The 16,437-nt window shown below is 42.5% G+C and overlaps 1 protein-coding gene across 3 annotated transcripts in view; it reads right to left on the reverse strand.

Moving 5' to 3' along the window:
- The window catches only part of SLC9A3 (solute carrier family 9 member A3), a 714,882-nt gene that overhangs the window by 256,453 nt on the left and 441,992 nt on the right, over positions 1-16,437 (reverse strand). For all 3 annotated transcript variants that reach the window (XM_040353440.1, XM_040353441.1, XM_040353442.1), the window contains exon 5: positions 665-842. In XM_040353440.1, coding sequence (XP_040209374.1) covers positions 665-842 — 178 coding nt within the window. The remainder of the gene's footprint in view (positions 1-664; positions 843-16,437) is intronic.

The raw sequence follows: 16,437 nt of genomic DNA on the forward strand, positions 1-16,437 counted from the left end.
TTACCTCCACTGTGCAGCTAGTTTTGCACCGAGTGGCCCTGATCCATGTGTTCTGGGGTCCCTCGGCGGCTGTCTCTGGTCCTCCCCGCAATTAGTCACCACAGTCATGCGGGAGCTTGCATGGTGGTCACTAATTGCGGGCACGCTCCCGTGATACAGCGAGCGGCCATAGCTGCTCACTGTATCACTCAGCCCCGCCCCTCGGCACGCCAAATCACTGGATGTGATTGACAGCAGCGCCAGCCAATGGCTGCGCTGCTCTCAATCCATCCGCTCTAGCCAATCAGCGGCCAGGCTGAGCGGCGAAGAGGACCACGGGTCCGCACGCGGGACTTTCGAGGGGTCTGGTAAGTATAAGGGGGGCGGGGGGGCTTGCCGGCAGTATCAGATGTTTTTTCACCTTAATGCATAGATTGTATTAAGGTGAAAAAACATTTTCCTTTACAACTCCTTTAAGCTGAGTATACATGGTTTGAATATTGGAAGGAATTCAGAAAGAACCAGACAATATTCGGACCATGTGTACAGCTGTCCTTTTGATAGAAGCCCAGCCAGCTGGAATAAACTAAAAAAAACTGAATTTGTGTACCTGGTATTACAGCTTTCTGCATCAAGTAAATTGATCACTGCTGATCTATTATTTAAAACATGACTGAATACTTACGCAAGGATTGCAGAAAGGGAAAGCATCTCTGATGTAAGATAAGACAGATATGAAATGACGAAAACAAATCCAGGTTCAATTATCCTCACATGTTTGGTAAATCGAGTAACCAAGCTCAGAATGTATGCAAATATGATTCCAACTATCGTTCCCCCAATGCTTACGACAAAAAAAGATACTGAAAAAGAGAATACATAATGTCAAACAAGAATAGTATCAGAACGAAAGTTTAAAATACAGTCTTTTAGTATAGACATATACTAGTTCAGATGTAGTAAAGGTTCAGTATAATGCGATATAGGGTTGGTATAGGTGTAGTCTAGGTATGGAATAAGTTCTGTGGTCATAGCATACACTTTTACACTATTGTTTTTTGTTTTTTTTCAAAATTGTAGGTTATTTTTTTTTGTTAATAGCGCAAAAAAATTAAATCCGTAGAGGTGATCAATTTCCACCAAAATGAAGCTCTATTTGTGGGAAAAAAAGACATTTTATATGGGTACAGTACAGCGTCCCACGACGCAATTGTCAGGTAAAGCGATGCAGTGCCGTATGGCAAAAAATGGCCTCGGGAGGAAATGGGTAAAACCTTCTGGGGTTGAAGTGGTTAATAAGGGTAGGCTAGAAATAATTGACATACAGTGTGGAAATTAATATAATTATTTTATATTTGGACCATAGATACACTTTAAATCACAGTAATTGATTCCCTGGCAGGGAGTATATGATGAATGTGACATTTACTGATTTAAAAGATTTTACAATAAAGCCATTCCTTTAAAAGGAGTTGTAAACCCTCCTGTTTTTTCATCTTAATGCATCGCTGCTGCCAATCAAATACAGTGACGTAGGTGCCGGGGGGAGAGGTTGAGTCCTGCATTCGGCGGCTATGGACGCCGAATGCTGGACACGGGAGCGCGCCCACAAGATAACCCCCTAGGAGAAGCGATCTCCCGTGGGGGTTATCTGATGTGGGGAAAAGCGACAAGCGCCACTGAGGGACCCCAGAAGACAGCATTCAGGGCCACTCTGTGCAAAACAAACTGCACAGTGGAGGCAAGTATGATATGTATGTTAAAAAAAAAAGTGAACCTTTAGTATCAATTTAATAAACACATTTTGTATTTTACTTTGGACATTTACTCTGTGTCTTCCAACTTTTCCAAGCCTTAAATGTTGATATTTTATTTTAGGTAGGTAAATAGTACAGCACTATGGTCAAGTCAACTGATGCATATTGATACTGCAAGATTTGGTTTGGGCATCTAGGTTTCAATGACCTCTGTCACAAATGGGTTAAAAAGAGGAAATCTAATATTTCATCACTTAGCATGAAATGTTACAACATTATCTTCCTCATTTTGATTTTGCAAATTAAGCTATTATGTCTGGACAAATGTAATGGAAAACCAAAAAATTGGGACAAGTATTTTCATTTGGATAGAAATCAATATTTTAAATAAACATGCATATGACTGATTGTTGCATCATCATGATTTGCGCAAGCATAAGAATGTAGCATTGTTTGACTGTGGCTAGGAACAAATGAGGTCAACTCTAAGCTTTGTGTAATATCAAGCCCTCCTTTGTTTAAGTTGTAAAGCAAAGACAAAGCAGTACATAAAATGCTTAGTGAGTTACTCAATGTATTCAGTGGTATCTAGTGTACAGAGGATGGATTGATATCAAACAGGTTAATACTCATGAAGGATTATTTTCCAAACGCTGGTCAATTATAGCCTGCAGCTGACCAAGTGGAAATTTTGCAACAGGGCAGTTGAACAGAAGTCGATCAGTAGTCCCTGCTAAACTGGCCTAATTTCGATCCACATAAGGAACAGAGAACTCATGCTACACATTGAATGAATTTTTTTTAATTATTTTTATTGATTTTGTTAAATAGACAAACACGGAACATACAGTACATTGGGCATCACGCAACAAAGTTGCCGCCTGAGAATGAGGGCCATACAAAACATACAAATAAAGTGTCATCTAAAATAACAGAGACTAACTATATAACTATTAAGAAAATTGCCCAGAAAATATGGACAAAATTGGCATGGCAATATGCATATTGCCAGCACTCAGCAGAGCAGGCCGAGTAGATCTCTTGCATATAACAAAAAATGAACATACCCATATATGGTTACTGCTAAAGAGTAGTAGGGTCTCAAAATGAGCGGTCACTCCTCATGTATGGGGTCTCTACCGTAGCCAATTATGGACGCAAAAAAACTAGGTACTATCTTGTGGAAATCTCAAGAGGGAAGACACCACAAAGATAAAAGGGGCTACTATTGGTAGAAATGGACAACACTCATCCATATAAAAATAATGAAAATAGTTTATTATATAATAAATAAGTCACTACATAGAATGAAATAGCAGCAAAGCACTAGTGCAGATATATCCCAAGTCCTGGGTCTCAATGTGCAGACAGAGTGCACCAGTAAACCCGTACTGAGTGCAAATAACAAATATCACAAGAAAGACAATTACAAACATATAAAAAAAAATACAAGACAGTCCGGACGCCATAAATCCACGTATGTTGCAGTTCCCAACGGTAAAAAACGTAATTATGCAATAACAATCCAAAAGGGAAACTAATGGGAACAATGCAACATATGCGTCCCCGTGGGGGAGATAGATGAGGGGGATGACGGTGTAGTAAGGATGATGTAATAAGTGCATATGCAGAATGGAAATGCAAACGGCATATGTAAATACGCTTCAACTGCCATGATGCCATTGGGAACTGCAACATACGTGGATTTATGGCGTCCGGACTGTTTTGTATATTTGTTATATGTTTGTAATTGTCTTTCTTGTGATATTTATTTGCACTCAGTATGGGTTTACTGGTGCACTCTGTCTGCACATTGAGACCCAGGACTTGGGATATATCTGCACTAGTGCTTTGCTGCTATTTCATTCTATGTAGTGACTTATTATATAATAAACTATTTTCATTATTTTTATACGGATGAGTGTTGTCCATTTCTACCAATAGTAGCCCCTTTTATCTTTGTGGTGTCTTCCCTCTTGAGATTTCCACAAGATAGTACCTAGTTTTTTTTGCGAGTAGATGTCTGCCAACCAAGCAGAGGTAAAATACATTCTGTGTAAATTTTTTAAGTGAATTAATCTGTCCCCGGCTGAAACTAGGTGCTTAAATGGGCACTCTCACATGTCATCCCAGTCTTCCCTCTCAAACTTGAACTTCTGTTCTCCATCTTTCCCTACACAGGAGCACCATGGAAGGCGGAATCCTAAAAATTTCCTTGTAAGCCAAAGACAATGTTTTTGACATAGAGAAGAGTTCTCAAATAACAAACTTTCCAAGACCGAAGACTAAGTCGTTATAGTCAAGGTATGGCATCGTGAGTAGTATGCATGTCGTAGCTGAAGATAATGTAAAAAATTGTGGTTCAGGAGGTGCTTAGCTTTCAATTAGGCTAAGGTAAGTAGATTGAAACCCTCCTTACAATGTCTCCCACGTTTTTGATTCCACACGATGCCCACACCCCTGGATCTGTCAATGTTTCGAAATACAGAAGACAAGGGTTCACCCAGAGCGGGGAAGAGGGTGAAACTCCTGAAAATTCAGGCTGCATTATTCTTGGGAGATTTTCCAGGCTTTATGATGGCTTTCATCTACCTCGTCAGCAGAAGGGTAGATCTAGTCCTTCTAACAGAGCCAAACACAGGCTCTTGTACGAGCCCAGAGCTGCTGCCTCCAAGACCATGGCTGAATCCCCATCATCCTTCAAGAGCCAGTGGCATGCAAACATCATTTGGCGAGATAATATTTTTGCCAATCAGGTAATACCAGCCCTCCCTGACTCCAATGTTCTTGTTACACCTTTAAGCCAATACATGGAGGTGAGGGGGTTCAAAGAAAGGAGCTAATGAGACCACCTTTTTTGTTAAAATAGGAATTAGGAACCCATATTGGAGTATCATGTCAAAAATAAAGGATAACAGGTAGAATTTTTTATCTTAATTCAGTATTTCTGCCTATTACAAATAAGTGAAGATTTTTTCAGGCCTGAATTCTCTGCTTTATGAGTGTAAAAAGTGGAGTCAGATTCAGGGTCTTATAGTCCGTTATGTCGGAAATAATCTGAATTCCGAGATAGGTCAACTTCGATACCCAGCGCAAAGGGAGTCTGCCGCTGCTCTAGCTCCTGAATCCAAGGGCAAAATAGAGGATTTGGACCAGTTTATCCTTTGTCCAAAAGCATTCAGAATATGCAGCACCGCCTCCACGGAGGGCCCTGGATCACTAAGGAAAATAATCAGGTTATCAGCATACAATGCAAAGCATTCCTTAAAGGGTCACTAAAGGAAAACATTTTTTTTGCTGAAATTACTGTTTACAGGGTATAGAGACATAAAGGTTGACTGATTCATTTTAAAAATGATTAAAAATTGATTACATTCAATCATATAATGTGCCTACAGTTTCACTTTCGTTTTTAAACTGGTTTCATGTTTATGTGAAGTAAAGAGACCCACAGAACAAAAACAAACAAATCCAGGGCAGTGTTTTGTTTTTAAAATGAATCTGATTGGTTCTGTTAAGTTTTAGACACACAGTAATGACAGCTTAGACCATCGTGAAAAGCTCCCAGTATGATGGTTATAAGGAAACAGGCAACCAGGAAGTGTGGAGATCAGAGCAGTTTTACAGCAACATCAAAGCAAAAACGAGCAATAAGGACATGAAACCAGTACTGCAGTAAGATCAAGGAAGCTATTTAGCTAAAAAAAATAATTCCTTTAGTGATCCTTTAATTGTACCCACCGAAAGCGCCTTCACCTCAGGGGAAGATCGAAACGCTATCATACAATAGTGCCACTCACCTGCGAAAATGCAGACCAAAACCCATCAGTTCCAGAACCTTGTGCATGTACTGCCAGTCCACAGCTTCAAATACTTTTTCTATGTCAATAGACACTAGAACCCTTGTGGACTGGTTGTTATGAGGAACTTGGAGGTGTGTGAAGACCCTTCGTAGGTTGGTGTCCGTAGACTTTTCAGGCATAAAGCCAGTCTGGTCAATATCTACTAGGGACGAAATGACCCTGGCTAATCTGGTGGCTAAAACCTTAGTAAGGATTTTAAGATCCGTATTCAGCAGAGCTATCGGCCTATAAGAGCAGCAGTCAATGGGATCTTTCCCGGGCTTAGGCAAAAGAATCGTATAGGCCTATAAACATTGATGGGGGGAGGGTTTGCTGCTCTAGGCCAGTGTTCTCAAAACTGCGGCCTAGGGGCCAGATGTGGCCTTTTACTTGCCTTTATGTGGCCCATGAGGCATTTTTCCTATCACAGACACCTACAGTAGGGGAAAATTCCTGCCACTGACACCAATAATAAGGCACGATTCCTCCCACTGACACAAACAATGGGACATAATTCCTTCCACTGACACCAACAATCTATTTCTCCCCCTAATACCAAAGATCGGGCATTGTTTACTCCCACTGGGCACAGTGCGGCCCTCTAAAAGTCTAAACAATAAACTGGCCCTTTGTTTAGAAAGTTTGGGGACCTCTGCTCTAGACAATGTTCAAAAAGAACACAAAGTCGAAAAGCTAGCTTCTCTGCATAGGTCCTATAAAGCAGGTGCAAGGTGCATATGGTAGCTTCAATCTCCAGAGGAGTACTTTTTGCCCCCGGGTGTCTATCAGTGCTTTAGAACACAGAAAAACAAATATTCCTGCGCACGAGTGGATTGTCCAACAGTCAGTGTTCCATAAAAAAATTGCCAAAAATGGTAACAACGGCCTTGCTGCCCTTCATGGATGGGGAATATCCTGGTAGTACAAAAACAAGAAGAAGAGAAAAAGGCGCACCAGCCTAGTGTGTTACCATAATAACAGTTTAATAGAATAAAAATGTAAAAAAAAAAAAAAAAATACTCACAAAGAAAGCAGCATCATAGGCTTGTCAACAACGCTGTAGTAAAAACCCCTTAAACCACACTCCAAATGGGGAGATGAAGGTGTATCACTGCCTGCTGACGCAATTTGAGGTACAAATGACCTCTTCCTCAGAGCCCAGCAGTGTAGAACCTTCCAAAGGCTCCCCTTATATACATATGAGCACTCATAGATGAGCCAAACAAATGCAAGCCACGGAGGACCTCCCAGGGACCATCTAGACTCCTCCCACCTAGGTGGGTGGTCCTAGATACCTCACACAAATCCAAATAGTAATAATGGTGATAGTGATAGAAAAATTGATAATAAAGATTGGGAACATTTTGTACAGAATAGGGATAAATGACAACTATTGATATAAATATAATACAATATAATTTAATTAGCAGTAAAGGACAGCAGTATAGATGCCAGTAGTGGAAGCAACAATGCACCCTAGAGCAGTGATCACTGTTCATAAGTCACTACTCTGGAAATAGATGTACCTGTAAATATGATAGTGGATATAGATATAAATATAAGTAAGATCCAATGGCAGCTCAGTCAGAAGGAGCTGGATTTCCAAACAGGTGGCTGCAACCTGATCTGTCCCCCTACTCACCCAGGGTCATCAGGATGAGTGCCTGATCCCCTAGATGTGCTAGCCCCGAAAGGATCTCCGTCCGTCATGGAGTGATGTGGTGCGACACGGCAGTGCTGCACCTCCATGAAGGGCCGTGGGTGGAGCGCAAGCGACTCCGTCTGCGCTCCAAAACTGTCCGCGCCAGAGCATTGCGTCATCACTAGTAGCCCGCATGTCCAGCACCTGATGTGCTGATGGAGCTACGTCAGGCGGGGCAATACAGGGACTCGGTCGCCGCCATTCTTTGAAGAAGAGAAGGATGAAGACAGTGCAATGAATGAGGGACACATAAATAAATAGATGAATAAAAAATGATAAAAAATATATATAGATGAATTAATGATATTAAAGAATATATGTATTATAGGATGGGATTACATAGCGTGTAGTCGCATAGAGGTATGACATCGTGGGTCATGGTGGAATTGAAGTAAAAAATTGAAAATTGAAAAATGTATTAATTTAATTAATTAGTCCAAAGAAAGGGGGGGTAGGGGGAGTGTGCGGGTAAGTGGGGGTCCCTGTCAGACTCTCTCACACGGCTTGCAAAGGACACATGTGGCTACACCTATACATAATCAATACAACAAATAAATGAAGGTGTCCATATTCAAACCAAAAATAGGTAATACAAAGGAAATTAGCACAGCATAAAAGGGGGGAATAGCCTGTTTTACATAGTGCTTGCATTTAGGTAACATATAAAAAGCAGGACAAAAGTGTTCAGAACCAGTCCACAGCCCAAGATAGAGCTGTAACTGAAGTATACATACAAAAATATTAAAATATTCATGTGATTGTATAACACGTATACGTACCACATACAAGTATAGACTTCTAAGAATATACGTATACAGATAGATTTGTAAAAAAACATGTGTGTAAACGTGTTAAGAGTAATTCTACAATATAGAATACAGTGCCCAACATACAACAGAGATGTTGTAGTCGTATGCACTAAAAAAAATTAAATACATACACTGAGCCTGCACCATAAAAACAGCCTACTATGTAAAGAGGAAAGGGACTACCAAAAAGGCTAATATTATAAAAATAGTATAAATTATATAATATAAATTAAAAAGCCAACAGTATAAATGGTCAATACCAAAATAGAATCAAATTAGAATAGACTAAGGTGGATGCCTACAGACAGCAACACCAAACAGAGGTAGAGATGCGACTACCGGCCGACTAAGAGATTGCTAACTAATTGGAATGGTCCTATAGTAATGGGGCAGAATGTATCTAGTATTATGACAGGGTCAGGGTCTTTATTTAAACCTCGGGGTCTTATTAATGGGGCAAGGTTTATCTAATTTTATGAATTTCAGGGTCTTCGTTTAATCCTCCAGGGGTGAGGCTCCCAAGGGTGAAGATCCAGTAGGCTTCTCGCTTGCAAAGCCTCTGGTATCTCCTACCCCTGTCCAAATCGCCTATGATAGACTCAAATCCAAATACTCTCATGCCAGATGGGTCACCTTGGTGCGCTTCTAAAAAGTGCCTAGGAACCGGATACTTCACTCTGGTTTTTAAGATGTCACACTTATGCTCACCAATCCGCACTCTCATGGGACGAGATGTGCGACCAACATAGAGGCGGCCACAGGGACAGATGATTCCATAGACGACGAAGTCCATCCCACAGTTAATAAATTGCTTACACTGGTGGACTTTGCCGTCAGAGCCAACTACTGACTTATTTTTTTTTTTTACATTTTTATTCTATTAAACTGTTATTATGGTAACACACTAGGCTGGTGCGCCTTTTTCTCTTCTTCTTGTTTTTGTCTATCAGTGCTGGTAACACCAAGTCACCAAATAGCTTCCACAAGGAGTCAACATCATAGGGTGGTATGGGTGAGTAAAGTGTAGTACAAACTAATTTAGAATACCGAAGGGGTTAGTGATTAGGTCACCTCCAGCAGTGTTAATAGCGGGAGTGTTGGAGTTATCTTTATGCTCGGCCACTAACATAGCTGGGTGTTCTGTCCCTAGATATAGGTCCAGTTGTTTTGTGTGTTTATCAGTTGACATTGCATTTTTTTACCTGTCTTGTAATTCATGTGCATTACATTGTGTGGTAACAGCACCATCTACTGACCAGTTCATGTATTTCATTCAACCTGTTTTCTCTGTGCATTATGGGAGGCCCACTGCATTCTGGGTAGTTCCTGGTCCTTGCTAGTCTTGTCCTATACAGCAAGCAGTCACCATCTTGTGTCTCAGGAGCCAAACATTCTCACTGGATTTCCTGCCCCATCATCTGCTATTCAGCCTGTTTTCAAGCACAGTCGGTAGGAGCACTACCTTGTGACATTTACCATAGCCTATATGTGTTACTTGTTTCATAGCTTGTTACTATCATTTGTATTCCCTCATGTACTGCATGTATAGCAGATATGTCTGTGTCTTAGGCCATGTACCATGGATTTTATGTTCTAAATGCTACTGTTTTTATTCTGTAGTTTCACCTTTCCTGTCAATCTACTATCAATAAAAGAGAAAGTTAAAGCAGTACAGTTTTCTCTTCTTCAAGACAGAATGGTTTAGCTACATGTCAGATTACACACCGTGCTAACGTGTATGAGGACAGTATAGTGAAACGACTGCTGAGAACAAGCTCAGACGATCAGACTATACGGAGCCTGCCATTATCCATGCAGAGCCTACTTACGGATATCGCAGCAGTCTCCTAACAGTCACAACATGTCTAGTAGTCGAGCATCTTCACTCAAGACAAGGTCCCAGATAAGTGGCTCTAACAGGTCATCAATCAGAGAAGCCGCCGTCATTGCCCGCGCAAAAGCAGAAGCGGCAAAGGCAAAATCCAGCTTCACAGAACAAGAGATGCAGATAAAGATGGAGAAAGCGCAACTGAACATGGAGAAAGCGCAACTTGAAGTTACTCTAGAAAAACTCGCTGCAAATAAAGAGACTGCAGTTGCCATAGCAGAAGCTGAATTTCTAGAAGCCACCGAACTTCAGGAAACCAAGAGTCATCGCAGCATCGTCCATCCAGGACTTGAATTCCAAGATCCACAACAGCGAACTTCACAATACGTCTAGCAACATTCCAAGTCAGATGACGACCCAGATCCACAGCCTAATGCAAAGCAGTCTGTTAACAAGCCGAGCCAACATGCTTATTCGGATCACCAGAAAGTCGACTATCAGTCTCCTTGCACCAAACTAGAGAATACACATCAGAGTGAAACCGGCTACAACAACGTCTCTCCAGAACAGAGAATCAGAAATCTGCCCCTGCTAAGACAGATGCCCTTCGCTTCAGAACGTTATTACACAGACCAGATTAAACCAGAGACTTCCAACAGGTATGGCCGTGCATCACACATTCACTCTGACAACACAACACCAGCTGGTCCCAGCGCCAATCAAGCCACAATGAACTTTGCCAGGTTCCTTGCTCGACATGAGCTGGTCATCAAGGGACTTGTAAAGTTCAGCGACCGTGCTGAGAATTATAGAGCTTGGCGAGCTTCCTTCCAAAATACCATCAGAGACTTAGGTCTGTCATGTAGTCAGAAACTGGATCTCCTAGTGAAATGGCTGGGAAATGAGTCAGCCGAACACGCTAAAAGGATTAGAGACATCAATGTAAATTATCCAGACGTTGGTCTACAAAGGGTCTGGGATAGACTTGATGAGGTTTATGGTTCAGCAGAGGTCATAGAAAACGCCTTATTTAAGAGAATTGAGGACTTTCCTAAAATAGCGAACAAAGGCTATTCAAAGCTTAGAGAGTTAAGTGACTTATTAATGGAGCTGAGTGTAGCAAAGGCAGAAGGGGATCTGGTGGGATTGACATCCCTTGACACTGCTAGAGGTGTGAATCCCATAGTCCAGAACCTCCCATACAACGTGCAAGAGAAGTGGGTCATGCATGGTTCTCGGTATAAACAGACTTGCATTGTACCATTTCCTCCATTTAATGTGTTTGTAGATTTTGTCTCTGAACAAGAAAAAATCAGAAATGATCCTAGCTTTGATTTCATGATGTCATGTGCCACCGCCTCAGTCAGTAAACCTTGTAGGGAAATGGTGGAGGTCCACAAAATTAACGTTTCTTCCACAGGTTCATAAAGAGTTCAGCTCCTATCAAAGAGGAGACAAACCCAAGGACCCGAGCAGACAGTGTCCCTTAAACAGGAAGCCTCATTCCTTACTTAAGTGCAGAACCTTCAGAGAAAAGTCATTGGAAGACCGCAAGATATTCCTCAAGGAGAACAACATCTGCTTTAAATGCTGCTCTTCAACTTCACACTTCGCCAGGGACTGTGAGGTTAGTGCAAAGTGTGCAGAATGTGACAGCACAGATCAAAACACAGCTCTACACCCTGGGCCTCCACTGTGGGCTTCACCCAAAACCCAAGAGCATAGCGGGGAGCGTAAAGACGGAAATACTGACACTTTGGCAGTTACTTCTAAATGTACAGAGGTTTGCAGAGAACTCAGAGGAGGCATATCCTGCTCTAAAATCTCCCTAGTAAGGGTTTACCCAGCAGACGACCGAGACAAAGCCATCAAATTGTACGCAATTTTAGACGATCAAGGTAACAAGTCGTTAGTGAAATCTGCCTTCTTTGATAGCTTCGACATCAGAGGACCCGGTGCCCCCTACCTTCCAAGAACTTGTACTGGTACTGAGGAAACAGCCGGAAGGAGGGCAAGCGGCTACATAATTGAATCCACCGATGGTCAAGTGTGTCTGCCTTTACCAACTATACTAGAATGTAACCAGATTCCTGACAACAGGTCTGAGATACCCACGCCAGAAGTAGCGAAGCATATAAGACACCTGATCCCGAACCTTGATCCTGAAGCTCAGATAGTCTTACTTCTTGAGAGGGATATCCTTCAGGTCCTCAAAGTTAGACAGCAGATCAATGGACCTCACAACGCTCCATACGCCCAGAGACTGGACCTAGGATGGGTCATTGTAGGAGAAGTCTGTTTGGGAGGTGTACACAAACCAACATCTGTCAACAGCATGCTTACCAGTACACTTGAGAATGGACGCTCATCTCTTTTCCAACCATGTGAAAATCACTTTTTCATTAAGAAACTGCCTCAAAGCACTTCATCATCAGGTGCCCTTGCAGGTCCTGCCTACGATGACTTCACCTGGGATGGCAATCAAGACCACCTGGGATCCACAGTCTTCCGCAAGACTAAAGAGGACAATCGTATGGCGATGTCATTCGAATATAGACTGTTCCTAGATATAATGGAACAGGGAATGGTGCAGGACAAAACAAGAAGCTGGGCTGCACCTCTACCCTTTAAGCCTCAAAGACAGCGCTTACCCAACAATAGAGAGCAAGTTTTCAAACGATTTGTCTCTCTCAAGCACAACCTACCAAGCAAACCTGAGATGAGAGATCACTTCTTTACCTTCATGGAAAAGATATTCCGGAACGGTCATGCAGAGCTAGCACCTGTACTTCAAGAATCGGAAGAACACTGGTACCTGCCCATGTTTGGGGTGTATCACCCAAAGAAGCCAGGTCAGATCAGAGTGGTGTTTGACTCCAGCGCCAAGTATGAAGGCGTATCATTGAACGACGTTTTGCTGTCAGGCCCAGGTCTAAACAACAAGCTCATAGGAGTGCTTCTCCGTTTTCGCAGAGACTCTATTGCATTCACGGCTGATATCCAACAGATGTTTCATTGCTTCCTAGTCAAGAAAGAACATAGACATTTCTTGAGATTCCTATGGTTAAAGGACAACGATCCCTCTAAAGATGTTACAGAGTATCGTATGAAAGTTCACATCTTCGGCAATAGTCCTTCTCCTGCAGTCGCCATCTATAGATTAAGACGCGCAGCTCAGAAAGCAGAAGAGAAGTATGGAGCGGATGTCACTCTTTGTAGACAAGGACTTCTATGTGGATGACTGTCTGAAATCAATTCCCTCAGATGAGACTGCAATCAGTCTCCTTAAAAGAACCCAGGAGATGTTCTCTCTGTCTAACCTGAGGCTACACAAGATGGCTTCTAACAGCCAGAAATTGATGGAAGCCTTTCCTTCTCAGGACCATCTAGGCTTTGACTCACCTTCGATGCAACGGAGCCTTGGCCTACTCTGGGACATAAAAGCTGATACTTTCACTTTCCAGGTTAACAGAGAAGAAAAACCCTTTACTCGCAGAGGAGTACTGTCAGCCATAAGCAGTTTATATGACCCACTAGGATTTGCAGCTCCTATACTCATCGAAGGTAAAGCTGTTAAGAGACTTCACCAGAGAAGGGTCGAATTGGGATACTCCTCTTCCCATGAAGGAAAGAACCACGTGGATGGCCTGTTAGAATTCCCTTACAGCCTTATCTAATCTTCACATAGCTCGTCCATATGTTTCTGTAGCAACTACCAAGGTTGAGACTCAAAAACGTTGTGTTTTCTGCAATGCTTCAATTAAAGCAATTGCGGCTGTTGCTTACTTGAAGACATTAGATACCAGTGGACATTGCTATGTAGGGTTCGTCATGAATAAAGCAAAACTAAAGCCACTCCAGGAACACACAATACCACGCCTGGAACTACAGTTGTATTCAAAATTATTCAACCCCCACTGAAATTGATTGTTTTGCCCAGTTTGACATTGATTTTGATCATTCAGTCATCCTGCTTACAATTAAATCAAAGAGGCACGTGTAGGTCAGACAAATAGAACATAACATTTATAATGAAATAACCACAAATGTCTTTTCTGTGCTCACATCATTATCAGTTTTAGTCAACCCCCAATTGACATTCAATCTTAGTACTTAGTACAACATCCTTTTACAGTTATAACAGCTTTTAAACTTGAAGCATAGCTTGACACAAGTGTCTTGCAGCGATCTACGGGTATCTTCGCCCATTCGTCATGGGCAAAAGCCTCCAGTTCAGTCACATTCTTAGGCTTGCGCACTGCAACTGCTTTCTTTAAGTCCCACCAGAGGTTCTCAATCGGATTTAAGTCTGGTGACTGCGTTAGCCACTTCAAAATGTTCCAGCCTTTAATCTGCAACCATGCTCTAGTGGACTTGGAGGTATGCTTGGGATCATTGTCCTGTTGAAAGGTCCAACGTCTCCCAAGCCTCAGGTTTGTGACGGACTGCATCACATTGTCATCCAATATCTCCTGTTACTGAAGCGAATTCATGGTACCTTGCACACGCTGAAGCTTCCCTGTACCTGCAGAAGCAAAACAGCCCCAAAGCATGATTGACCCCCCACCATGCTTCACAGTAGGCAAGGTGTTCTTTTCATCATAGGCCTTGTTCTTCCTCCTCCAAACATAGCGTTGATCCATGGGCCCAAACAGTTGTAATTTTGTTTCATCAGTCCACAGAACACAATCCCAAAACGTGTGTGGTTTGCCCACATGATTTTTGCATACTGCAGTCGACTTCTTATTCTTTGGAGACAGCGAGGGGGTGCGCCTGGGAGTTCTGGCATGGAGGCCTTCATTACGCAGTGTGCGCCGTATTGTCTGAGCAGAAACTTCAGTACCCACATCTGACAAATCTTTTCTCAGTTCCTCAGCAGTCACACAGGGACTTTTCTCCACTCTATGCTTCAGGTAGCGCACAGCAGTCGAAGTCAGCATCTTCTTTCTGCCACGACCAGGTAGCGTTTCAACAGTGCCCTTTGGCTTGAATTTGCGAATGATGCTTCCTATGGTGTCTCTTGGTATGTTTAACATCTTTGCAATCTTCTTATAGCCATTGCCCTTCCTGTGAAGAGTAATCACCTCTTCTCTTGTCTTCCTGGACCATTCTCTTGACTTCACCATGTTTGTAACCACACCAGTAAATGTCTAGAAGGAGCTGAGTATCAAAGTCATTTTAAAGCTGCCTAATTGGTGCTTATTAGGCTTTATTGCTGCTCCCTGACATCCACAGGTGTTTTCAATACCTGATTGAAAACACTTCAATGAACCTCTGTTCTTCAGAGTGGTAGTCTTTAAGGGGTTGAATAATTGTGTAAATGAAGAATTCACAAAATACACATTTACTACTGTATTACAAAACCAATTGATGTCATTTTAGTTGCATATGGTTCTTTAAGAAGTCCTAGTAGGATTTCATTCTGAATACAATTACAAATGTACACTAAATTCCCTAAAACCCTTTACAGCATTGGGGGGTTGAATAATTTTGAACACAACTGTATGTGCCGCTGTGTTAGCGGTGGAGTTGGTCGAACTCATCGCTGTAGAAATGGACCTAGAGAATAAAAAGACTCTGAGTTCTATACAGATGGCAAGATAGTACTGGGATATATCTGTAATGAAGCTAGACGCTTCCATGTCTATGTCAAACACATTCGTTCTGACCGAGGCACAAACTTTGTCGGAGCAGCGAGAGAACTACAACTCTCTTCCAACTTAGATGTTAACAACATAGAAAGATACCTCGGTGAACGAGGATGCACTTGGACCTTCAACCCACCACACTCTTCACACATGGGAGGTGCTTGGGAGAGGATGATAGGCATCGCACAGAGAATCCTTGACTCAATCTTCTTACAAGAAGGATCTTCAAAGTTGACTCATGAAAGCCTGACTACCTTCATGGCGGAAGTATCGACTATCATAAATGCCAGACCGCTAACTCCAATTTCTAGCGATCCTGATGACCCAACAGTTCTCACACCCGCCACGCTGCTTACACAAAAGACTGAACGAATTTGTGCTCCTCCCGGAGAATTTAATTCCAAAGATCTTTACAGGAATTGATGGAGACAAGTACAGAGTCTCTCAAACTCGTTCTGGGATAAGTGGAAAAAGCAATACATTCCCACTCTGCAGTCAAGGAGAAAGTGGCAAACCAGCAAGCCTAACCTCCAGCCCGGCGATGTAGTCTAATGAAAGACTGCCAGTCACAGAGAAACGAATGGCCGTTAGGTCTGGTGACTAAGGCCGGGTACACACGGACAAACATGTATGGTGAAAGCGGTCCGTCGGACCGTTTCCACCATACATGTCTGCCAGAGGGCTTCTGTACGATGGTTGTACACACCATCGTACAGAAGTCCGCGCGTAAACAATACGCGGGGCGTGTCCGCGGTGTCGCCGCGTCGATGACGCGGTGTCGCCGCGACAATGACGCGGCGACGTGGGCGGCCCGCCTTTAAAATGCTTCCACGCATGCGTCGAAGTCATTCGACGCATGCGAGGGACGGCGG

This window comes from Rana temporaria, chromosome 5 (genome assembly GCF_905171775.1).
Source record: "Rana temporaria chromosome 5, aRanTem1.1, whole genome shotgun sequence".
In the NCBI taxonomy this organism is placed as follows: Eukaryota; Metazoa; Chordata; class Amphibia; order Anura; family Ranidae; genus Rana; species Rana temporaria.